The following is a 25231-nucleotide window of genomic DNA, read 5'->3' on the forward strand; positions in this document are numbered from 1 at the left end:
CAGGACCTGTAAGGGGCTTTATTCAGACAAATGCTTGTGGAGGCGATGACAAGGAGAATCTAATGTGCTTACTATGAGGAGAGACAAAATATAAGGTAGGGCAGGAAATGGTTGCAGCATCCCAGGCTCAGGGCTCAAAGAGTGCAGTGAGGGCCTCTCCATCCTCATTTTCTAGCACATCCGTCTGCAATGATGGCTTCACCTTTTTGAAGAGAGATGGGAGGTTCCGGATATGGACCTCCTTGCGGAACTGCTCCCCAAGGGGCTTCTGCAGAGGACAGACAGGCGGGCATCAGTTGTTACTGCATTCACACCCCCACTCAGCTCAGGGGCAGACCCCAGACTGCCAGCAATCCCTAGGCCCAGACCCCATACGTGCATTTTAGGGAATCTCAGGCCCAGTCCTTCCATGTGCCAGGGCACTGAGGTAACCACAAGTGCACCACCTCCCCCAGCTTCTAATTCAAAACCACCAGGCTCCAATGCCACCATCCTCACAAAAGCCCAGCACCACCCAAAAGCTTCATTTGAACATTTTAACACCTTGTTCCCCATTCGAGGCACCCTTTGTGCAAGGTCCCCCCTGCCTCTTGGTGAGAAGTCATCGCTTGAGAGGCGGCTCAGTCTGTGCTGCCATCCCCGCTGCACCCCCAAGTTGGAGAGAGACAGAACAAACAGAATACGCTGCAGCAGTCTCCTGGCTGAGGACTGGCGCAGCTGGAGAGAAGCAGGCAGGTTTGCTGCCCCATCACTCCTGCAGGGTACAGGTGTGAAATGACACAGGTTCATTTTCCTCCATGATATCACCTACCCCAATGCAACCCGCGATGAGACGCTTGAAATGATCCTTCCGGCGCTTGTCTGCCACTTTCTGCAGTGTTGGGTTGAGCAGCTTTGAATCAAACTGCTCCAAAGAGTCCCTCTGGATGTCTGGGATCTGCTCCATGACAGCTTTCAGCTCAGCATAACGAGGGCGCTGCAAGGAGGAGCAGGGTTAACACAGCTCTGTTAAGAGCAGAGAAGCAGCTCTGCCCTCTTCAGGGGGCCACTGGCCTCTGCCCCTACCTAAGCGGGCATAGGACTAGTTTTCCACCAGTCCCCAGCCAACTTGACATCTGGATAAAGGAGCAGAATTTCTCACCAAGGCCTCGTAGATCTGGAAAGCCAGGTGGACAAGAGCTGCCATACAGCCATCGTGCTGCCCATGTATTTGTAAGCCCTTCAGCACACTTGTGAAAAACCAAGACACAGCATCAGGCAGGAGGTTTCCTGGAAGCACCTGGGGAAGAAGCACGGTCAGCACAGACACAGGATACAGATACATGACTGTGTTTCTGCAGCAGCTCCGTCTTCCTGAGGGAGAAGCTGCCCGGGGTGAAGCAGCTTTGCTTCTCACTACATTCAGAGCTTCCTCTCCCAACTCTGCCAGAACTAATCCCTTCTTCCTCCCAGAAGTACCTGTTTGAGCAGCGGCCAGCAGAGTTGTGTTGTGGTTCTTTGGCAGGACAAAGTGTCCTTCCAGGAGAGGGATGTGTAGGCAGTGATCAGCAGCGCAGTGCAGACATCCTGAAAAGGAGTCAGAGAGGGAAACTAGTCAGAGGGAGTCAAGAGGCAATCTAGGGACTCTGCAGGAGCAACTTGGGGCAATCTTCTGAGATCCCATGTGCTGCTGCTGCTCCAGCTGAAAGTGCTCAAAGGCACCCAGTGTGCACCATCATAGCCATGAGGAACCAACATCTAGCAAACCTCCTCCCCTCATCTCCTGAAGCACCCATGGGTTCCCATCAGCCGCTACTCTCAACTCACTGCAAAAGCTTCTGCAGGACCTTCTGAGGTGTGCTGTGAGAGAAGGAATACAGAGGTATCAGGATGAAGGCACTCTGCAGAGTAGGTCATATTAACACTGTGGCTTCTATGCCAACTCTGGCAGATTTTACAGAAAAAAAGAGCTGCTGAATTGTTTCTTAAATAGATACACTTTAAATTGCTTCTTAAATAGATCTATTTCTTAAATTCATATTGTTTCTTAAATAGATAGAAGCAACTGCATCATGGAAGGTTTAGGTTGGATCTCAGGAAACACTTCCTCACGGAGAGGGGGCTCAAGCACTGGGATGCACTGCGCAGGGAAGGGTGGAGTCACCGTCCCTGGAGGTGTTTAAGGAGAGGCTGGATGTGGCGCTCGGTGCCGCGGTCTGGCCGATGTGGTGGTGTTGAGTCATAGGCTGGACTTGATGATCTCAGAGGTCTTTTCCAGCCTCAACAATTCTGTGATTCTGTGATTCTGTGTGAAGGCTGAAGCCAAGGATAGAGGCAGAGCCAGGGAGCCCTGGGAGCTGAATGCCCAGGGCCTCACCCACAGAAGGGCTGAAACTCCGTAGCTGCATGTTATACTTGATCCCAGCACCCATTTTGTTGTGTGGCTTCTGCAACTGTTAATACGGCCCTTAAAAGACATGTATGTTCCCAAGAGAGAAGATTCTCGGACTGAGGAATGCTCCAGCACCCTAGATCTCTGCAGCAGTCTGGCTGCACCACAGACAAGCATGATGACGAGTACAAAGAAGGGATGGTGAAGTCAGAGCATGCGCTCTTACCTCTTGCTGCATCAGACACTTTCCAAGCTCGGTGAGCTCTGCGCTGGCAGGGGGAGTCACCTCTGTGGCCATCACCTCATCATCTGCACAACAGAGCAAAGGCAGTGCAGTGAACGTGGCCTCCCAGGGACTGAGGGAGCCACAGGGAGGCACAGTGAGAACCAAGCTGGAACCAGGAGACACTCACAGATTCACTATGCTGCCACAGCTTGCGAGAACATCGTTCTCCAAGCAGAAAACACCTCACCCTTTGTAGAGCAGGAAGGGCACCCAACTAGTTCTCCAAACACCAGCTCTCAGGAAGACCATGCATATCACCCTCTTCTCCTCCGCCCTCTTCTTTGTACCTTAAGAATCAGCTGCTCCAACATGCTACCTGTGAACCCTACACAGCAGCACGCTTCTTCCTAGGCTAGGCCAGATTTTTCTGTAGCCACCAGACACACTGGGCAGGATGGAGCTGAAGACTTCTTACCAAACCTGTACCACTCACACAGAACTGCCAGCAACAGGTCTGCCTGTCCCTCAAGAAATGCATGAAGAAATGGAAAAGTGCTTGTATAAACCGAGGGCGGGAAAGGCAAAGGTAGGCATTTACTCACCATCTCCATCTACAGCAGCAGTAGTGTTATGCTCAACACCTTTCTTAGAAACACAGCAAACAGCTGCAAAAAACAGTCGCAGGTCAGTGGAGCAGAAAAGGGGAAGACGCTACTTCAGAACATGCAGAGATTATTCTACAGACTCTGACGGGCTCACAGCTGCTTCATGCTCCCCCAGTTCTTACAGAGCATCTGAAGAATCTGAAAGCCAAATATTGCACTACCCAGAAGGCTGGAACACCCCACCCATAGCATCCACCCACAGTGGAACCTGCTGCACGGTGGCCGCTTCAGACTACTGAGAACCAGAGATATGCAAAACCATGTGAAGCCCAAAACCTGAGAACACCGTCTTAAGGCAACAAGGCCAATCAAGGAGACAGAAGGTTGAGGATCTGTCATCTCTGCAGAGTCAATTCTCCCAACTTCTCTGCTCAAAGCCATGCTGACAAAAACACCACGTGTGAGAAGAGGAACACAAAGGAGGGAGGTTGCTTTGGGGGAGGGACTCTTCCCTTTTGTCTGGCTAGAGACATGGCAATTGCCAGGACCAAAACTGCTCTACATTCAGGTTTGTCCACAAATTGATGCCCTGTATCGGGCTCCAGGGCAGAGAAAGGGAGAACTCAGATTCCAAAGGAGGGCTGGACTCCTATAGAGACACTGCCAAAACCACAGAGCCCTAAATGCTAACAAAATAAAAGGAAGAAATTACCTTCTGAAGGTTTTTAATTGATGTCTTACTAGGTTTCGGCTAAGATTTTGGTAGTTGTTTCACACATGGCTTCTAAGGATTATCTTAAATACTAATGGCCATTATAGTAAAGTTTTACTGCACATTGGATACTCCTGTTTTGTCTTACTCGGTTTTGGCTAAGATTTTGGTAGGTGTAGTTGTTTCACACATGGTTTCTAAGGATTATCTTAAATACTAATGGCCATTATAGTAAAGTTTTACTGCACATTGGATACTCCTGTTTTCCTCTCCAGGGCAAACTTCCCAAATACCCCAGGGGACCTAGTTTGATTTCACTTACTGATGAGATCCATGACTTCTCGGGTCAGCAGCCTGACCAGCTGCTCCTCAAGCATCTCTTGAGACTCGGGGTTGTCATCTGCAGCATCATCCTCACTGAGGAAAAAGGGTTTTAGTGTGAAGGGAGCCAATGTCTTAAAGAATGCCCTCTGCTCAAGCACGAGGAATGAGCTGCCGTCAGGGCAAACACAGTGTTTTCCAGCCCTGTGGTGGCAGAGCTGTCCCCTGGGCAAAGGGCCCTGTAAAGCCCAAAGCTCCACTCCACTCCCCATTTCCCCCTCATATCAAGGGGTGGAAACTTACCAGAGCATGTTCCGCTGGCTGATCACCTCCCATTTCTGAGACAACCTCTGTTCAAGACAAAAGGGAAGATTCAACACCTTCCTAAGGAAGCACACTGGACACAACGCAAAGAGGCCCAAATGACAGTGGTGATAGAAGCGACGCACAAGAGCTTTAAACACAGCTCTCATCCCGAGCCTCATCTTGAATGGGGCAAGAACTGCTACCACCTCTGCTGAAGATGCTGTGGCTGTGCTGGCTGTTAGGAATCTAAGTGAGCTGTCAGGAAAATGAGAGACACACAGAAACCTCCACAAAAATTCTCAGGGAATCAATATCCACAGGTTTGAATTCACAGCAAGGGGTGCTGGGCAACAGCCAGGGTTCAACATATCTCAAGAGCTCTCCCCAAACAACATCAAAATCATTTTGCATCAAGGCACTTGTCTGTGCTGGCTTTGAAGATAGAGACATTCTCAGACATTGCTGCCAGCCGCTACAAGGAGTCTGGGTCAAACAAGGTGTCGAACAAGCTGTTTTCTTACCATGTGCAGGTAGGTAAAGAGTGGTCCCAGCATGGGGCAGACAAGGGTTTCGTAGTATTCTGAAGGGCAGGACAGTACCAAGGGCTTCACAAAGACACCTACATAGGCCAGTTAAGGAAGAGGTCCAGCACACATGGCCAGCTGCTAGGGAGACTGCAGGACACTGCTCAAACCAGCCCATTCCACTGGGAGGCAAAGTGACAGAAACCTCAAAGCCCATCTTCTCACATCCCTGAACTCACAAGTAGCATCTCTATACAGTAAGAGCATGAGGTATTCAGCCCCCTTCCCTGACAGTTTAGCAGAAAAAGCTGAGGGTGCTTAGCACCCACTTCCTAGTTGTGAGATGGAACATCCAGCCCTAAAAAGTGGGCTGGGAAATCCAGATGGTCTCCCACATAAGCACAAAGTCTAGGTAGATACCTTACAGCCAAGCTCCTACAGTGTCTGACCTCCCTTGTGCCCGAGAAGACATTACGCAACTCTCACGGTGCCTCCAGGGCCACACAAATCCTCTGCATTTATCCTCTGTGAGCCCATGCACTACTGTTTCTGCTCGTGCCCTCCTGGACTCACACCTCATCCACACCAGGTGTATCCCCATTTATTCACCTCCTTCATCACCCTTCTTGGGCTTAGCCATACTGAAGATGATGCAGGTGTTCAATTTACGCCTTCAAAGCCTCCCTGTCTGGCCTGAGACAGTGATGGAAGGATACGCAGCATGGGACGCAGCCTGTAATCAGGAATGTTGTTGAGGTTGATGAAAGCTGAGCTGAGGAGCTGGGTGGCAAGACCGTCGACAGTGTAGAAATCTTGTTGCATGGAGGGGCCTGCATTTCCCAGGATGTGGAAACTTCAATAAAAAACAAGTTAGTTGCAAGTCTGCTAAATAACAGGTAACATGCCTCTGGCCTGCAAAGGCTACAAGTAGTATCACTTGGAGATTAGACAGTTGCCATGTCTATAGAGGAGTTTTAGCAAAGTATCTCTTTTTTTCTAGGATACCTGCAGAGGAACAATGAATTAAGCATTTAAGCACTAAAACGCACTTTCGTGATACTGATGTATCCTGACACATGATTAAAAGTGGCAGAGAGACAAACTAGTCCAGATATCAGATAAGTGCTCTACTCTGACTACGTAACTGCAGAACAGCTAAAAGCAGGTCTGCATTTTGAGGTACTACTTCCAGTGACTGTGTTTCATGTGTATGTGGTAAGTTACAACCACCAAGTACGGTTCACCACTGCAGCTTGTACTCAGATATTGTAGGATACAGCTCACATGAAAAGTATAACTCGAGAAGTCACACCCGGCAACAGCCTACTGCTCCAGCTGTGCAATGCTGGATTGCGTGGGGGATATCGGGTGCTCTTACCAGTTGTCGTAAAGGGTACAAAAGAAGCCCTGCATCCTTTCCAAGACTGTTTTGTAAACAGGAGAGTCATAAAGCTCCAGCAGGGGCTGAGGAAGACCTGTGGGAAAGAATAAGCTTAGCTACATCAATGAGAGACCACAGCGCACCTTTGGAATGTGCTGGGCAGGCCCCAGCCAGCTCAGTGCAGCAAGGGAAGCACTTGACATGATCGACATGCAGCTGAATGGGAAGAGGTGCAGCAATCCTGGGAAAGAAGAGCCTCCCCTCAGAGGTCAGTCAAGTTCAGGTCTGTCGTACCCACTGCAGAGGTGTTTGCACTAAGGTTGTGATATCCCCCACACTTCTCCAAAGCAAAACTTATTTGAGCTATCAGAATCCGGTTAGAAGTGAAGCTGACAGTTGTACAGCTCCTCTTACAGCCCACGTCTTCAGGTTTGTATGTCTTTGTGAGGACACAAGCTACTGCTGAACTATGATATTAAAAAGTTTAGAGCAAAGATCGAGGCCCTGCTGCTTTATGCACAGAGGTTCACAGACAGAGAAAACAAGTAAAGGAAGCACCTCCTCATTTTATAGACAGGAAATGGAGATAAGAAAGACAAAGCAACTTCCCCAAAATATTTCACTGTCTGTCAGAACCTGAAATTAAACTCCAATTTCCAGAGTCATGGTCCACACATTACCCAAAAGGCCACACACTTCTGCTTGACTGGAAAGACTTCTATGTTCATAAGCTCAGCCCTGTTTTAAGGTGGGTTCCAAAAGCTTCTTTCTAATACACTATCTGGAAACAAATGACAGGGTCATACTGCAGTGCTTGGCTCTTGCCTTCCAGGACACATCTCTGCATCAGCACTCGGAGATCCTGCTGAGCACCAATTCTGCTCAAAGGCAGACAATTACAGCATCTCCTCTCTCCAGCCTGAAAAGTCATGTTGCGGAGACCATCATCTAGCTGGGATAAACAATTTGGTAGGGTATCCTTCTGCAGAAGAAACCACTTTGTCTGAGACCAGTAACTTACTTAATTTCTTAATTTCAGAAGGTTCCAACCATAGCTGAGCTGCAAATGCTATCAAGAAGCTGGCTCTCCAGCCTCTCTTCAATTCCACTGCTACTGATGGACCTCTACCTCAAATACCTCTGAGAATCTGCCCACACATTTCTCCCGAAGAGAAGCCCCTTACCTAGGATGGCATTCTTCTCCACCTCCAGCATGTCTAAGGCCTTGGCAAACGTCTCCCCCAGCCTAGCCACCATCTCTGGCATGTAGAGATTGTTGTGTGTCCTGAAACAGAAAAGCACTCAGTTTACACTCATGTGGGCCAACCCTTTCTGCCCTTGATAGTGGGATCCTCTCCTTCAGCTTGTGAACAGCTCCTGAGGCAGATGATGAGGAAGGCGAGACCAAGCACGTGTGCATGGGATCCCCCTTCCCCACCTGCAAAGATATGGGGGAAGCTGACCCAACAGAGACATGGAGTGACTCCACCTCATGTCCTGAATCTCCTGGCTGCCCCTTCCACTTCTTCCACTTCACCCCACCCCTTGCAAGCACTGCAAGTAAAAACTCCCAGAAATTCTCCAGTCGATGCTGGCAACAGCTTATAAGCTTGGCCAAAGGGATCAGAGAAGATATTTTTAAAACTGACGTGACACAGGTTCTGTAAAGTTGAAAGATCTTCTGTACCTAAGGCCCCTGCAGAAGGAGGGGGCTTTTTCAGCTCCAGAAGACACACACTGCCCCCCAGGGATGGGTCACAGTCCCCAGAATGGCAGGTGGCATTGGAGGGACTCTAGGGAGAACATCAGTCCGATCAGATGTTACTCGTGGCAGACACACGTGCCCCCTGGACAAGACATCCAGCTGGGAACAACTCCGCGTCATCGAGAGGCGGCCATGATCAGCTCTCTGTGAGGGACACCAATTCAGCCACAGGTGGCCGGTTCTTGCCATCCAGGCCAAAATGGGCCTCCTCCTAGCCAGGGTACTGACACTTAGAGCTGGATTTGGCAGGGGGTGTCTCTCTCACCTACCTCTCTCCTTTGAGACCTCAGACCTCCACTCTGGGTGTCGCCAGCTGCACACAGCACAAATCCTGCAGCCTCCGCCAAAACTGCAATGCCATTGTACCTGCTGCTAGAGGTGATCAAGGGCAACTCAGTATCTCCCCCTAGAGCAGCATTTCCCAAAGCAGGGGGGTACATGGGAATGGCTGGGGGAAGGGAGCACGGACAGACCTCAGAATGTTCTCCAGAGTCTCAGCTTTCACTCATGTCTTAATGATTTTTGAGATTTTTTTTTGGAAGGTCTATGTTCACAATCCTGGCAACCCTGATGCAGTGACATCTGCCTGAGTTTGCAGAGAGCCTGAGTTAGTTCCGAAATGGCAACTATCTCATTTCTCTCTGCAAGTGTTTAATACTTTCCTGCTCACTGCACGTGAGGAAGGCAAGTATGTAAGTTTCATAAGAGAGAGCTAAACAAATGACTCTTAACGACTCATACTCTCATTCTGGGCTGGATCTAACACCATGCAACAGGCCTCAAAGGGAGCACAAGCTGGTTTTACTTCTCCAAGATGGGCCAGAGAGCAACCCAGCCTCTACAAAAGTTTGGATAATGTTTCACTGACTCAAAAACCTGTGCATTTCTGCTTAAGGCTACCCTGACACCTGTCTACTAAAATCACTTCCTCTTGAATATCTCTTGCCAGCTCCATGCCAGTGCTGGCTTTGCCTCATGCTGGACAGAAGAGCAGTGAGGTGAACCCAAGGATTGCGGAACTGGTAGTAAACCTTGAAATCCCACTGCTCTAACCCCAGCAGGAGGAGCCAGACAGTCATATCCTGAAACTGTCACGATCCTTAGTTGTTTCAGAGTTCTTGGAGTATTTTCTGAAGGTTGACAGCTGGGAGGGCAGACGTTCACTTGCAGACCAATCTCCTAATTAATACTTTAGCAAGGTCCCAGTGGTAAAGGACAGAAAACGGCTAAATCAGCTGCTCCCCATGGGAGTTAAAAAAAAGTATCCAACAGCCCACATACATGATGAAGAAGTAATCCCTAGGCATGTTCCAACTGAGACTCTTGGCAGCGAGTAGCACTCCTGGACATCCCACACACAGGAGGAACATGGGAAAAAGAAAACTCAAGAGACATTTATGCATCAGAAAAGCCAAGCAAAGAATATGGCAGGACTTGGGGGATTTTCAGCGATGGTCACAGCTCTGCTGGAAAGTGTTTGATGTCTAGAGACATGGGCTTGAAGGCCAGAAGATGAGCCCTTTAGGACAGTCCATGCCTGAGGAATCTTTATCCAAAACTGGAGCCATCTACAATGAAAATGCCCACACTACTCATGTCCATCCAACAATTCTTTCACCAGCATTAAGGCCTTGGTGATATATCAGCATCTCGTCAAGAGGAGTTCCAAAAAAGCTTTTGTCCACGCAAAACATCTGCTGAGCCTGACCAGTTCATTTGTAACAAAACATGAGCAAATTCCATCACAGTAAAGGTGCTGTGCCAATCAGTTCATGCATCTACCAACTCTAGAAAGGCACCTTTTTCTAAAGGTGGCTGGAGATCATAATTTGGGTTTAAATTCAGGAGAGAACAACTTAAGCCAGAAGCTAGAAAGCACCTAGATAAATACAGTACCCACGGAGGACAGAATGGTCACTCAGAAAGCTGTTAAGTGATTAACAGAGCAACCTCAAAATAATTTGGCAAATACAGGTACCAAGATAGAGACAAATAGAGGTAGGCACAAAAAGATGCCACTCAAAACTACCTGATTTCTCCCTGTGGACTCCTTCTCAATCCTTCAGCTCTTAAGTCTCATCCATGCTTCAAGCTACTTACCCTGGCAAAGACCCAATGGCTTAACAACTTTCGCTGCTGTCTGCAAACACAGCAGAAGAATGCCACACTATCCAGAGAGCAACAGACGCATCTGCTCAGCCTACAAAACACCCTCTTTTTTGGCATACTGGTACCTGACTTGGTGCTCAATTCAGCTGCTCAGTTGGATCCATGCTGCTCCTACAGTAACCAAAAGAATCCGTGAAAACTTACGCATCTGCTTCCTGCACAAGCACATGAGCTACACTGGACCTTGCTTATCCCCAGAGAAATCTGCCTAAGGGCACAGAGCCGAGAGAAGCACCCATCCCCACGCAGAAATGCGACTGCGTTTCTGAAGCCACCCTCAACACTGGCAGCTTTTCTGCCAGCCAGCCTTCCTCATGTCCTGTACTTCCTAGCCACTGACAGGCTCCTACAGATCTCATATTCTCTTCTGTAATCCATATTAAAAGAGGGCCTGAGGAAGCAGTACATGGGAAAGGCACTCAAGCCCACAAAAAACACACCAGAAGCTCCACAGCACAAGCTCCAACTTCTCCAGAAAGATATAAGCATCATTAATGGTTTGCACTGAACAACTATCACAACTGCTGTTGTCACACACAGAGGCCTCTACATCCAGCAGCAGCCAGGAAAGGTGCAAGGTAGAGGATCTACTGCTCTTAATACATCATTCCCTTGTTCTTGTTCGAGTATCCAGCCTTAAGAAAAGCCTGGATATCTCCAAGTGAAGTACAGGCCACTCCATGTACATTACTACCACATGCTCAGAAAAGATATTGGTCTGCAGGGGAAATACTTGAACAACACAGATGCATTATCTCAAAAAACAGCCTGTGACCCTCTTCCTTTATGTAGATGGAGACTAACTGGCAAAAGAACATAGCTCATGTCTTCCTGGCAGTGGTAAACAAGCAGACACAGAATTCCTGCTTCTTTACAGGTAGGGACAGAGTTTGACAATAGCCTCCTAGGTTTTTCTAACAGAAATCCCAAGTGTTTGTAATAATGGTAAGCTCTGGCAAGAACAGCAATTGCACAGGCAAGAAGTCTGTCTGATGCAGCCTGTTCAGACCTTGGGCACTGGTTTAGTTGGTCTCCTACAGTATGGAGCATGCTCCAGGATCTGGAAGAAATGACACGTAGCTACCTCTACCTAACCTCTCCCAAAAGTTAGGATCTTCAGTCTTCCAGGATAAAAGGCAAAACCACCTCAAGCACAAGTCCGCAGCCATAACCTGCCATCACCCTGCTCACTGGCCCAAGTATCACCCACTGCGCTACACAGACCTTTGCGATGAGAAGCAGAGCTACGGGGTGGGCCAAGACAGTGTGTGCTTGTCCTGTCAGTCCAGCATGTTGCTTCTCACTGGAAGCAGCACAGTCTGGAGCTCAGCAACTACCACACACACCTGATTAGACAGAGCTTGAGTAGTTAGTAGGGCCCCTTTCCTCACAGACCTGGGAGCTGGAAAATTGAAGTGGATCTGAAAATGCTCTTTCCCAACAGGCTCCTGCCAAAGACAAAGTTTTCAAGGACATAACACATCGTGTTAGCTCACAAAATTGCCCCACAAACCTGGCAAAATCCCTGTGTCAGCTGTTACCCTGAGAGAGATCACGCCTTTACAATTCTGAGAACAGTGTTACTCAGGATTCCCCTTTTCTGCCTTTTCTTGCTCCCTCCTCTTGCTGCCCCAGACGTACACAACACGAGTGACATGCTGAGAGGCACTGCAAGGTAGCAACAGCCCGAGAGTATGCATCCACTGTTTTCAGTAGCAGACAGTGCTTCAGGAAGCTGGTGTTGAAGTTCAGCACAACCAGCTTAATTTAACACTGAAGAGAGAACAACGCAAACAGGATGCGATGAGAGCTGGGACTGCCCTGGTGGTGACTGGAGAGGTGGCCTTGTAGGGGCTGAGGGCAGAGTAGAGATGTTAGCTGAGAAATGATTAACTGGGTGGCAGATTTACAGCAGTGGAGGTGGGGGAGGCAACCCCAGACCAAGCTCCCATTGGCTTTAATGGACTCTTGTAGGTCAGGCCAATGAACATTCAAAAGGCTCCAGTGCCCAGTGCCATTCCCCACTGTGAACAGTCAGGAACAGTACTCGGGCACCTGCACCAGCCTGTGTTCCCACTGGCTTCACTGGGAGAACATGCTCTGAGCATTCCATGTATTTATCACAGTCTGGCTTTCAGAGATTCTTAAGTCAACATAAAGGATTTCAAGTCAACCTGACCCACCTTATAAGAGCAAGTAAATTGTCAAGAAGCTTCAGGACCTGCTCAGTGCAGGGATTACGGTAGATTGGACTTCCACTGGGCATGTATCCCAGCAAGAATCCTCCAGCTTTTGCCTCTTCAGTAGTAGCAGGCCAACGAGCTCGTTTCACAACTCCCAGAATGGTGTACACACAAAAGCTTATCTGCAGCAAGAGATGTGGAGAAAGTGTTTCTTAGCCAGAGCACAACCTGAACAAATCGGTTTTTGGAGAAACCCACCATCACCCCATCTCGAAGACAACGCTCTACAGTGAGCCTGATCTGGTGACAGCAACAAACTGGTGAGTTTGCAACTAAGAAATGGAGCAATTGATCGTGCTACAGTGATCTTCAGTGACCCTTGGCCATGGCAGGAGGGCCTAGGAACTCGCAATAAGACAAAGTATCAAGGCATATGGTTTCATGAGTATGCAACACCCAGGTAGTTGGCCTCCAAAAGTGAAGGTCTACACCATCAGGTCCTTATCTCTTTCACATGCTGGGACAGATGTAGAGATCTGTGATGACACAGGGATGAATTAGTCCCAAATCACAAGCACAGCTCTAGGGACTGCATTTCACCATCTTCTACGGATCTAAAGACAGCAACTGCATGTGCAGTCTGTCCCAGAAGTAAAGACATTTCACTAAGAACTCAAGCAACATGAATCTCCTTGGATAAATTTTAAATATATTCCATGCTGCAGTCTCAGCATGACACTTTCCATATTGCCTGGCTCAAAAGGCACAACTCACTGCATCATATTTTTAAAAATCATGTAAACCAACCGTTTCTCCAAAAGCAAATTCCACTACACAGAGTTGGGAATAGGGTGCCTCGCTACCAAATAATTTGCCTTTGCACTGCCTACATGCTCATTACTGCAGCTTAGAGGCAAAAGCCAGCCTGTTACTCCGCAATGTGAAAAACCTACTGATCTGCACCCTAAAGAGACAGAAGATCAGGAGAGATCTTGTGTGTAATCGCCACAGAAATGGGGGATGGAAGGAGGCAAGTCCCATCTCATTAAGGATTACACCTCTCCTGGTAATGATACTTACTCTAGAGCGATTCAGGCCACTAGGATCTTCCAACACTGGATCAGCAATTTTGTTGTCTGCACCCACGTAGGAAATAAAGGCTTCAGGATCTGAGAGGACTCTGGAAGCAGCAAAAGACAGCAATGGGGATTATTGTTTGTACCAGGGAATTTGAGTAGAGATTCGCACTGGCAATAAACATCACACCAAATATAAAGCAGGCTATGGAGACTAGCTGGGAGGAAAATGATTAAAAGCACCAGAGGTGTGTGCAGTCTCCAAACATCTCCAGTTCTCTTGGGCTACAGGGACTTAAAACCTCAGAATCTAGGAAGATAGCCCTGCGGGGAAAATGCTGATGCATGCCCAGTTGCCCAGGCCTGCAGGACACCTCAGCTTTGGTAAGGAGAGCTCAGCTTCCTCGCTTCTCCTGGAAGTGAGAAAAGAGATATTTTCTCATTTTCTGCAAATGCTTTGAACATGAGAGCTATGACCACCATGAGTGCCCAGACCACAAGAGGTCCCCAGGCTCCCCACCACCCTCATGTGATTTGCAGATTCCCTCATTGGGCACAACATTCCCTCTGCAACACCTCCAGCTCAAAGCTCAGAAGAAGGATCCATACCTCTGCATCTCTGGCGAAAGCCATAAGCCAGCAACAGGAGCCATGAGCTCCTCCAGGAAAGCTTTCTGCCGCTCATAGTCCTTGAACTGGTTGCTGATGAGGACAAGGGCCTCCATAAGAGCACACTTCTCCATCTGCGTCAGGAGTAGCTCATTGGAGAGCAACTGCTTCACGTGGTTGTACAACATCTCAAAGTTTGGCTAGAAAACACATCCAAGTAGAACAGCGTCACACATTTTGTGTGAAGAAGGGCCACTGGGGAAGGCAGAGGTGGGTTGTAGCGTACTATGCAGAATGGCTGGAGAAGCACATCTAAGTTACCTTTTCTCCACACAGCCAACTCCTCATTCTCAAATTTCTCGGAGCGTTCAGTCTAAAATAACCTCTTTTACTCCTATCATCATCCTGCATCCAGTTTACTTTAGTCACTAGAATGACTAAAATAAGCAGAAGAAATCTCTCTCCTCTAGGCAGTCACCCCTTACAGCAGTGTCACACCTCAACATAGGTCTGGTGTTTTTACTGGCTCACAGAAAGTACGTCACTCCTTTGGCTCCAAAGTGCCAAATTTAGCACTCTTCCATCTCTTTGCTCACAACTAGGTTGATAATGACTCACATGGTTATCACTACCTCCACAGGAACTGCAGAGTTTCCTCCACCACTCTAGTCACAAGCATGTCTTCTGGTAACTTTCTGTAAGCATTAGCAAGAATGCCCCTGAGCAAAATCATCTAAATATATTTTGGGGCAGTTCTAGGCCCTTGGCTCTTCCAATGAGGACACCCGGCTGGCCATAGGAAAGGGGGAGTTGAAGTTCAAGGACCAGTAGAGTGGGTCAAAAACAGTCCTGCTGGTTCTCAGCAGCTATTGCAGAATGCAGAATGGAACCCCTAAATTACCTTAATTAGCATCCTAAAAAAGTCTTCATTTAAACTAGCAATGTCCTATGGTGCTCCCATAATCCTAAATCCACTGCACACAAACACCACTAAAGAAAGGAGTTCAGAGCTGTGCATGTGTCATGCAGGATGTTTAGTTCAGCAAAACCAAACAAAACACTAGCCCAAGATCTTAAACATTTTTGTTTTGTTTTTTTTAGTCTTCTCAAGCTAATTCAGAAAAGAAATACTTTCCTCTTGCTCCTACATTCTGTTAAGTAACAGAACAAAGTCTGGAGATTAGTAATTGCTAGCATCTTCAGCTAAGGAATCAGTTTAAACTACCACAAGTGATAAAATAGAAATTTAGCAAACATTCCCATAAAATGAACCTAGTGCTGCTTCCATTCTTCTCCTCATCCTCTTTGCATTTGCATCACCTTCTCATTTAAGTCATCACTCTACAACTCAAATCTTCAGCCAGAAAGTTTTTCAGGGGGTGGGGGGGAAGAAAGAAGACACACGGAATAAAAAACCTTTGCCATTTGCACAGCAGTAACTTTTCTTATTAGAGGAAAAACAGAAGCTCAAGCCAAGGAAGCTGAAGATCCCACAAAATCCAACTGGAATTGAGGCAAGACTCCTCGTGACAGGGTTGCATTTACATACCAGGACAAGCTGAGGATAATCTCGACACATCTTTATGATTGAGGAGCATGCATGCCTTCTCACATTCTTCACTGCTCTAGTTCTAGGAGCCTGGACAGACATAACAAACTTCAATGCAACAAAAGAAAAGTTCAGACAAATGCAGGGTATCTTCAAGAGACAAATGCATTACATACATTTCTCTGCACTCTTGAGTACAGAGCAAAAACAGCATTTCCACACCCTTCCCACCACAATCAATCGTGCAACAATCAAATTTCCTCTGGAGCCGTAGCCAACTCAAGAAGCCCCCATTTGAACAAGCTGTACTCCAGGAGCGAGGGTGCCGTGGATCTTACTCACTACTCCAAGACTCCAAGCACTCTCTGGGTAGCTGCTGGCTTTACAGCTATCTGTCACAGCCACCCATGCACGAGCTACTGATAATTACCCACAGCTAATGAAGGGATTTCACTGTCAGGAAAGCCAGCACAGATCGGGGGACTAAGTGAACTCACCTTAAGCCACGTCTGTGGCCTTCTGTGAGCCAAAGCTTATTAGGCTACGTCCACCAAGAAGACACCAGTTGTATCTCTACTCCCCAGCCCTTTCTAGGAGCAGGACTATACTTAAGAAACCTACTACAGCAGAGTATTCAAACTCAGCGTCCTCTCAAATACAATTTCATCCAACTGTCATAGCTCATTAGCAGGCAATAATTCAGACATACCTTGCTTTCTTCTATAACTTCGAAGGTAACCGAAGAAAATAGCTGTGAGAAAAGGGAGGAAAAATCCAAAAACTCAGATAATTTGTTAATATCTAGCACTCATGTCTATTTTGAGCTCAAGGAACAGATCATAAAACTTTAGTGCAATTTTACTAAAGTCAAGGAAGAATCCTTGACTAAGTGCAAAAATGAATGATCAGCACAGGGAGGCCTTGAAATAAAACCTGGTGTTTACTGGCCAGAGCATGCACTTAATGTTACAATTTAAGGTTATGTACTGCAAAAATTGTGTTATTTGACACTGTTTCTTCTCGGATGAGACTCAGCCTTGGCTTTTCCCACCTTTAACACAAAGGACAGCCCTTTCTTGACAGTAACGCCAAGAGGATTAACTTCCGCAGTTTAGTACAAGGGCCTTGCACCACAAAAAACCCACCTGATTTCAGCAGGGTCTGCAAGTACCTACCTTGGAAAGTACTTGCAGTAGGTATTCTGGTCGGTAAGTGACAAATGGGAAGAGAGCAGAGACGTTGGTGAGCACACAGGACAGGATGAGAGGATCTTTTGTTTCAAAATTAAGGACAAGCTGGAGCAGATCTATGCCATCATTCACTGGGATTTCCTAAAAGGCAGCAAAGGGAAAGAAGGAGGAAAGTAAAAAATGAGGCAACGATCAGTGCTTCAGCCTGTTGCACACAGCCTACAACTCCTAGATCTACGCCACAGAGCTGCTGCTATCACATCAGGCCTCTCGGCTGTTCTCAAAGCAGAAAAGAGAAGCGGTAAGAGCCTCAGTTTAACTGTGTGCTACACGCACTTGCCGAGAGAAAGAGGATGGCAGCACTGCCATTGTTGGCAAGGCAGTCTTGAGACATCTTTCTCAAGTCCCCACGCTATTGCTTGCATCTCCAGGAAAGGCAATTTTCCTCTCTCGATTCTCCTCTTGGTCCAGCATGGAATCTGCTCAGCACAGTCAACTATATCAACCCATATAATTTTGCTACTGTGATTAGAATGATGAAATATGAAGTGCATGAGCAGCCAAATCTAATACAGAAATCCAATCAGTGTACATCAGACAGAAAATAAACCTTTCCTTCTGATTCATCTGCTGTTGAACAAAAAGCAGAGAGAAACTGCATCCGATCTCCTACTTCCCGAGTTTCTCTCATTTAGTTAAAAGTTTAAAAAAATAATTAAATTAAAACCCCCAAACTAATCAGGGGATTAGAACAGACTTAGGAAATTTCTGCCTAAGCAGTCCTTCTCTAGAAGGCCACTCAAGTGCTCTCCTGTGACTTCTCATGGCATAGTGTCCAGAACTCAGACGTGCCTTTGAGTAAGACAGTATGAGTTTGGTCCCATCTAAAAAGAAGTCACTATTCCTCATGAGAATCACTCACCAAACCATCTGGGTTTTTGCAGTCACTACAAACCTTTCAAGGACAACACAGCTGAAAAACCAACTCATGTCGACCTAGAACTAGCCAGAAGAGCAGGCAAGAGAATCTGATACACATACGTCTTTATCCAGGGTTCGAAACATCTGGCTGATGACGCTCTCAGAGAAGAAGGTCATGGCATCCCACTGCACAAAGGATGGAGAGAAGATGGAGCAGAGACCTTCGCCTGTTTTAGCTGAAAGAAGAGAATACTGGAGCTCTCACCATGCTCCTCCTCACATGCACAACAGCAGGCTGGTAAGCTCCTGCGCTGCTGCAACATCTTTGTACTCACAAGCATTTCAGTCACACAGCTCTCCCTGCAGATGCCTGCAGGGCTGCACCTGAAGCAATTAAGGTCCTCCCACGGGATTTACCTCATTCAGGTGAAGGCTCCCGAGACATAAGCCTGACCCTTGAGATACTACAGGGAGCAACACCAATAAATCACAGAAGGGAAAAGAAAAGGAGGGAGACCACATGTGGAGACGCAGCACTGCAGGCAGGGCTGCCCTCGGAGTGAGTTGGCAGAGCACCAAGTCTTCCTTCACATGAGGAAAGCAAAGTGATTGACATAGGGGTCTGCTAGACAGGCAGAACTTCCTGGACAAAAATAAGCAATATGTTACAGACATAGTAAGGCCCAAATAGCTTTAAAACTGTATCAGAGGGGAAGCTGCATCTGTTTTGCAGATGGATCTGGGGGATGGAAAGAAGGAACTGGGGGTTTTACATTAGCTATTTCACAAAGACTGCAAAGAGTTCAATTTGTGGTAGGTTTGATTTGATTTTGTTTTCAACTTGTAAAGACCTTAAAAGACTGAAAACTTAGTCATACCGGCTTCCTCTTACCAAAAAAAAAAAAAAAAAAAAAAAAAGGAAGAGACAGAAAAGAAAGGGAAAAAAGTTTCTTCTTGGCTTGAAAAAAAACCCAAAACATCCCTTATCTCTATTTTTTTTTCCAGGTAACTTACAGTTCATGGGTCCAGTATCAACAGGAGCTGTGAGCTGGTACTTTAGCCATTCACCAGCCATTTGGAAGCCTGTGCGAGGGTCCAGACGACAAGCCATCCTCATCACCTCTCCTTGCTGCGCTCGGAAAGCTGCAGTGAAAAATGAGAGGCCATGCAACAAGCTGATGTTGCAAATGCGCCCTTCCCCAAAGCTCACCTGCAACTCTGCAGACTTGGGAACATTTTGGACTGACGCTCTGGCAATAGCCGTATAGTAAGCTCAGGTACAGTCAGTAAACTATGTGTAACAGGATGGGCAATTTTGGAAGCAATTTAAATGGACTAAAAAATGATGGGTTAACATTTTAAGAAGTGTAATTAAAATGCAGTATGAATTATGAAAGTCTATGCTAAATCCAGATTTACTACAATTAAGCCTCTGTTTTTCATTAAAAAAAAAAATCTTCAAGCTATACATGCTTGCTGTTTACAAAAGACTTTGAGATATTGAGATAGAGAACAAGCATTTGGTAACTACCACTTCCTTCAGCTAAACACATTTTTTCTAGATTATTCAACTTAAATCCATTCAGATTCTAGGCTGACAAACTAATTCAATCTCAAAAAAATAATACCAAAAAAAGAAATCTTATTTTCAATTTCAAAAAGCAAAGTACAGAACAGAAAGTTTGTTTGTTCCAAAAATGTTCCAATACACGACCACATAAAAGAATCAGCTCTGCTGACGACAGATGCAACTTGCATTGTTTAAAGAAGTTGTTCTATCAAGTAATTTTATTTTGTGTGTTCAAATCAGCTGCATTTTCTTATATGATGATATGTAATACTTTCAATATAATTTAACTCCCTAAAACAACTTCAAATTTTGACTTTGTGAATTTAGCTACTTTTTCATTTCCACACAAACAGATTTATTACACTAAGTTAAAAATAAGCTACCTAATAAGCAATAAAAAAATTGCAACACTTAAAATCTTCAAACATAAATGTAAAAAGTAAGAACGTAAGTAATATCCCAGCCACCTAGTGAGTACCAAATTATACCAGCCAGTGACAATCAGCCTCAGTTTTGGGAAGTAAAAAACACAAAGAAAGGAAAAATAAAATTATTAATACCCAGAGTTTCCTGTTTGCTGGTTTAAGATCATGATTACATGTGGCTATTTTAATTGCTCAACCCTACCTATTCGTACTGAACCAGAAGCTTCTCAGCAAGGCCAAGACAGATTTTCTTACTGGAATGACATTTAAAGTCTTTCGTTGCCTTTGTCTCCGAACCTGAGCAGGACTCTGGGCTGTTACATTTCCTCCTCCAGATGACCAAGAGGCACATTTTCATTGACACTAGGTAGCAAATGTTACTAGGCCACCTACCTGGCCAGCAAGCAAAATAGTAGCAAAAAGTAAATAAAATGAAATGCCTGAGCCACCACAGGAAAATCCTACAATGATTTAACTCCAAGACCCAGTCTGAAAGAGTCAAGACACAAATGGAAGCTGCCAAGCCGAAACGGTAGGCTCCGAGCTCAGCCAGCAACTGAAAGTAAGGAAAGGCACTGACAACAGCGTCCACACAGGATGATGGTAACTTACAGTTGAAGAAGGCGTTGAAGTCCTCATCGCTGTCAAAATCAAAGCGGGAGTATTCACAACTGGGGCTGTCTGTTTTAGAGGGAAAGCCCACCTGGAGACAGAGCAGGTAACATCAGTGTACTGAGTCTGTGCGGCAAGGTTTTGGTAGCAGGTGGGGCTGCAGGGGTGGCTTCTGTGAGAAGCTGCTAGAAGCTTCCCCCATTTCTGACACAGCCAATGCCAGCCAGCTCTGAAATGGCCAAGGCCGAGCCCATGACAGACAGTGGCAGCACGACTGGAATAACATATTGAAGAAATGGGAAAAAGAAGTTACTGTGCCAGACTTACTGGAGCCAGAGAGAGAAGTGGGAATTTGAAACAACTCTGCAGACACCAAGGTCAGTGAAGGAGGAGGGGGAGGAGGTGCTCCAGGTGCCAGAACAGAGATTCCTCTGCAGCCCATGATAAAGACCATGGTGAGGCAAGTTTTCCCCCTGCACCCCACATAAATTAACGGTGGAGCAGACGTCCACCTGCAGCCCATGGAGGATCCCATGCCAGAGCTGGTGGATGCTTGAAGGAGGCCATGACTCCATGGGAAGGCTGTCTCCTGGCAGGACCCATGGAGAGAGGAGCTCACCCTGGAGCAGATTTGCTGGCAGGACTTGTGACCTCATGGGGGACCCATGCTAGAGCAGGCTGTTCCTGAAGGACTGCACCCCATGTAAAGAATCCACACTGTAGCAGTTTGTGAAGAACTGTCTCCCGTGGGAATGACCCCACACTGGAGCAGGGGAACAGTGTGAGTCCTAATACTAAAGAGGAAGGAGCGGCAGAGACATCTAATGAACTGACTGCAACCCTCATTTCCCATCCTTCTGCACCGCTCAGGGGAAGGAGGTGGAGAAATGGGGAACACAGCTAAGCTCAGGAAGAAGGGAGGGCAGGGAGGAAAAGTGTTTTTAAGGTTTGCTTTTATTTCTCATCGACCTGCTCTGATTGGTAATAAATTAATTCCCCAAGTAGAGTATGTTTTGTCTGTGACGGTAATTGGTACATTCCATTATATTTTCTCTCTCCTGTTTAGCTGAGGGGAGTGAGAGAGTGGCTTTGAGGGGCAGAGAGCCTCCAGCCAGGGTAAAACCACCACAGTCGGGAAGGAAGGGAAGTCCCATCCAGCTAAACACCAGCTGCAAGGAGATGGAGACTGAAGGCAAAGAGCAGACACTAAAATGTTGAGACAGATCTAGTTGTTCAGTGGCCTGGAGATCATGTCTCTGGCAGACACAATAAAAATGTAGTTCCTCCCCCACAACTCATGGTCACCTAGGCACCTTCTCACACCCACCTGGCTGCAGTTCCTACATACCTTCACTAGGTTGGTCATAGATGCACGGAGATACTTGGGAATCATTGCCAGCAACAAGGGGTCTCGAGACAGAACTTCATGCCGAAAGAGAGCTCCCCATGTGATCTGGGTGGAGGAGCGCAGAAACTGAGGGAAAGAACTGAGGATTTCAATGATGCAAACTTCACTCCTAATGTTAAGTGTTGCTATCAGAAGGCAACAGCATATTACATTGACTGTTCAGTTGAGGCCAAGGCACCTTGCCAGCACAACCCAAAATTCCAGAAGACCAGAAGTGTCCAAGTAAATATTAGGGCTGACCAAACTCTGCACTTCCTACTCAGCACCTCTCTGTCAGGCACTGTTCCTAAAGGGGCCGTAATGGAGAAGAAACCACTCTGCCTTCCAGGTCTTCAGCTGTAAGGAAGAGCCTGGAGAATAATACGTGGCTGATGAAGTTCTGCAGTCTTCTATAAGTTAGCTCAATTATGCATTCACACATGCTTACATACACATATATGAGACTTTCAGCCCTTTACAACGTACCTGGCTCGGGTGGGTTGTGAAGGCTAAAAACGAGTCAAGGTATTTTCCAAAGTTGGCTGGTGTTTCCACATCAGACTCTGAGCCCTGTTTGGAAGACAAACAATTTCAGACAAAACACTAACTCTGTGTCATGCTGGGCCCACAAGTGATATGTCTCTGGGTAAAGCAGGAGCACTGCGTTGCAAGGCCATATGCTGTAAAAGACCAGAGACGAAAACACTGAACAACTCTTGGTTTGTTGTGGTTTTTTTTGCTGAGAACAGTATAGCCTGAGGAGGAGTAGCAAGTTCTTCTGACCAGCCTGGGGGAACAGGAGATAGCACCACCCTTTACTGAAGCGAAAAAAGCCAGACTCAATGATCTTAAAAGGTCTTTTCCAATGTAAACAATTCTACGATTCTATGGAAGTGTGACTTCTCAGACACTGGAGTTTCATTAAAACGAAATTCATAACAGCTGCTGCTGCTGTCACAAATCACAATTTTACTTCTGTTGAGTCAAGCCCACCCAACAGAACTGAAGTGGAGCAATTTGCAGGTGCAGGCTGCAGAATTTCACAAGCAAATACACCCAGATGATTTCACACTCATCACTCCAAATGTTTCCTGCATTTAACATATGGATGTTTCTTACCAGTAACTTTCTAGGAAGTTTGTCAGGAAAATAAGTTTTACTCTACACTATAAATTCAAGGTTTCGCGATTCCTCACTAACCATGTCCTCAAGACCCCTGTTTTGAAGCACTACAGCTTACTGTCACCTGTCCTGAGTGAATCTGGAGCAGACTCAAATCCTCATCTCATTACTTCATCACAGACTAACAGCTCCCACTGCCTAATGGCAAGTGAAGTCACTGAAAGCAATGACATGCCCTTTGTTTGCTGTCCATTCTTGTCAGGGATAAATTCTCAAAGGGTTTGTTTTTTTCTTCCCTCCCTGTGACAATTTACTTTGCTGTAGCACTGGTACAGGCTGGCTGCCTGTACAAGTCTCCCCACAAACAGCATCTCTCAGTCAGTCTGCCTCCTTTGCTGAAGAAGCACTGTGCTGAATGGAGGGAGTGGGAATTCAGCACCCAGCATGGCACACAAAGCATCCACATGCATCTTCATCTCAGCATTGACACCAAGCACTGAAAAGGTGAACAGCCGAAACAAAACCCGTTTCCTTCTTCAGCGTGAGTCAATCTTCGTACAAGAACAAGCAGGCATACTCTCTTTAAGTTAAAATTAATAAGGAAATTTAAAAGGCTCCTAAACACAAAGTAACTTCCTGGAGTTTTTTCTGTAGCAGGAGACAGCACAAGAAATGACCAATTCTCAATGAAGCCTGAGCATTTTACAGAGGTTACAGGAGATGATTCTTGATGACAGCAGAGGCCTGGAATCAGTCAGGGTCCCTCTCCATTCTCCGTTCCTGTGACTTGCTAGGATACAGTTACCCCACTTGCAAGTAGAGCCATTTCTGCCTTTTTCAAACGTGCGGAGAGAACCCTACAGATACCAAATGTGCAGAGAGAACCCTGGTCCTGCCTTAGATCAGTGTTGCCTCACCCCCAGCCCCAAAAACTAGCCTCACCAGGGTTGCCGGTGGTATTAGCAGAGACTTACTAGTAACGCACATAGCTGGCTGCCCAATGCACACAAAACTTGGCAAAGTCTCTTCAAGAAAACATAGTGCTTCTCCACCAGGCCTTCTCCATCTGCTGTCCTGGGAAGGGGGGGAAAACAAACAAACAAAAAAGATCACAGTTACTCACGCTGTAGGGAACAAGCATATTGGTACTTATCTTGCAGACAAAAAGAGGACTAGAGCTATTTCATTTTATTGCAGTGAGATTTTTTCTGCCATTATCAAGAACTGCTTTACTGGCATTTAAAATCTCACCCTTCTGAAAGAGTCCCTGCTGGTCTGTTTCAAGCTAAAATAGAAAGCTGGGGAAGCTATGATACTTCTATCACTTTGTCCTTCAATTATGGGATTTGAATAAACTTGAAGTTATTAAGGTTTTGCAAAAGACAGGATGATTTTGTTCTCTCCTAACCTAGGCCCAGCTTCCTGTAGTCAAGAAGCAATATCTGTTGCAAATTACATCTACAAAGCCACTTTACTATATGCAGTTTTGTGTGACATTACAGCAGCTGGATGGTACTCACTGAGCAGCAGAGAGAATGTAGTGCATGGCAACGTCTCCAAACAAGACCATCAGAGGTTTCCGATCTTCCAGCTTACCCTATGTGTAAAATACACCAAATGCTGCAATTAGCTCAATGGAACAAACAGAACAGAAGAGAACAGAACAACCAGGGGAAGGGCTTACAGGCCACAGATTATTTCAGGAAGAACTTGCCAAAAAATCTAAGGCGTTCCTGAGGAACAGAAAAAGAAATTTCCCCAAGCAATACCACTACAGGAACTTTAAACCCCAAAACTGACCCCGAGACTTTAACTCTTCTTCACAGCAGACTGGCTAGTTACTTAGAGGCAGCTGCTTGTGAATGTACGGGTCAAATCACCCATTTAGATCCTGCTGTCATTTCTTTGAGCTGCCAGATGACACAGCCGGTGACAATATTTCCCATTTCATGGCTGTACAGTGTGTGTGTGTGGGAAATCAATGAGGATCTTCAGCTTTAAAACTGTGAGGGGAGGTGGGTGCCAAAGTTGGAGAGGGTCCCAATAGTTGCTGATGGCATGACACCCATGCTAAATAGCATTAACATAAGCAGTGAAATCTGCATTTTGTTTCTTAAAATAAAAGGGCAAACACATCATCGCTCAATCCAAAGAACTATATAGGAGAATAAGAGGAAAATGAAGGGGAGCCAGAGGAGTTGAGGAGG

The 25231-nt window shown here is 46.4% G+C and overlaps 1 protein-coding gene across 1 annotated transcript in view; it reads right to left on the reverse strand.

Annotated features, from left to right (window-relative positions):
- Nucleotides 1-2: 2 nt before the first annotated feature.
- XPO5 (exportin 5) overlaps nucleotides 3-25231 on the reverse strand; it is a gene marked incomplete at its 5' end in the record, with an annotated part of 29727 nt that continues 4498 nt past the window's right edge. The window contains 25 exons of the mRNA XM_009877122.1: nucleotides 3-268; nucleotides 812-976; nucleotides 1142-1279; nucleotides 1459-1566; nucleotides 2598-2680; nucleotides 3200-3262; nucleotides 4237-4331; nucleotides 4539-4585; nucleotides 5063-5160; nucleotides 5782-5918; nucleotides 6444-6540; nucleotides 7631-7731; nucleotides 12564-12745; nucleotides 13644-13743; nucleotides 14249-14448; nucleotides 15798-15905; nucleotides 16507-16548; nucleotides 16973-17128; nucleotides 18029-18144; nucleotides 18923-19051; nucleotides 20516-20606; nucleotides 21864-21989; nucleotides 22389-22472; nucleotides 23999-24098; nucleotides 24545-24623. Coding sequence (XP_009875424.1) covers nucleotides 128-268; nucleotides 812-976; nucleotides 1142-1279; nucleotides 1459-1566; nucleotides 2598-2680; nucleotides 3200-3262; nucleotides 4237-4331; nucleotides 4539-4585; nucleotides 5063-5160; nucleotides 5782-5918; nucleotides 6444-6540; nucleotides 7631-7731; nucleotides 12564-12745; nucleotides 13644-13743; nucleotides 14249-14448; nucleotides 15798-15905; nucleotides 16507-16548; nucleotides 16973-17128; nucleotides 18029-18144; nucleotides 18923-19051; nucleotides 20516-20606; nucleotides 21864-21989; nucleotides 22389-22472; nucleotides 23999-24098; nucleotides 24545-24623 — 2786 coding nt within the window. The remainder of the gene's footprint in view (nucleotides 269-811; nucleotides 977-1141; nucleotides 1280-1458; nucleotides 1567-2597; nucleotides 2681-3199; nucleotides 3263-4236; nucleotides 4332-4538; nucleotides 4586-5062; nucleotides 5161-5781; nucleotides 5919-6443; nucleotides 6541-7630; nucleotides 7732-12563; nucleotides 12746-13643; nucleotides 13744-14248; nucleotides 14449-15797; nucleotides 15906-16506; nucleotides 16549-16972; nucleotides 17129-18028; nucleotides 18145-18922; nucleotides 19052-20515; nucleotides 20607-21863; nucleotides 21990-22388; nucleotides 22473-23998; nucleotides 24099-24544; nucleotides 24624-25231) is intronic.

The sequence above is a fragment of the Apaloderma vittatum genome, unplaced genomic scaffold (assembly GCF_000703405.1).
Source record: "Apaloderma vittatum isolate BGI_N311 unplaced genomic scaffold, ASM70340v1 scaffold6789, whole genome shotgun sequence".
In the NCBI taxonomy this organism is placed as follows: Eukaryota; Metazoa; Chordata; class Aves; order Trogoniformes; family Trogonidae; genus Apaloderma; species Apaloderma vittatum.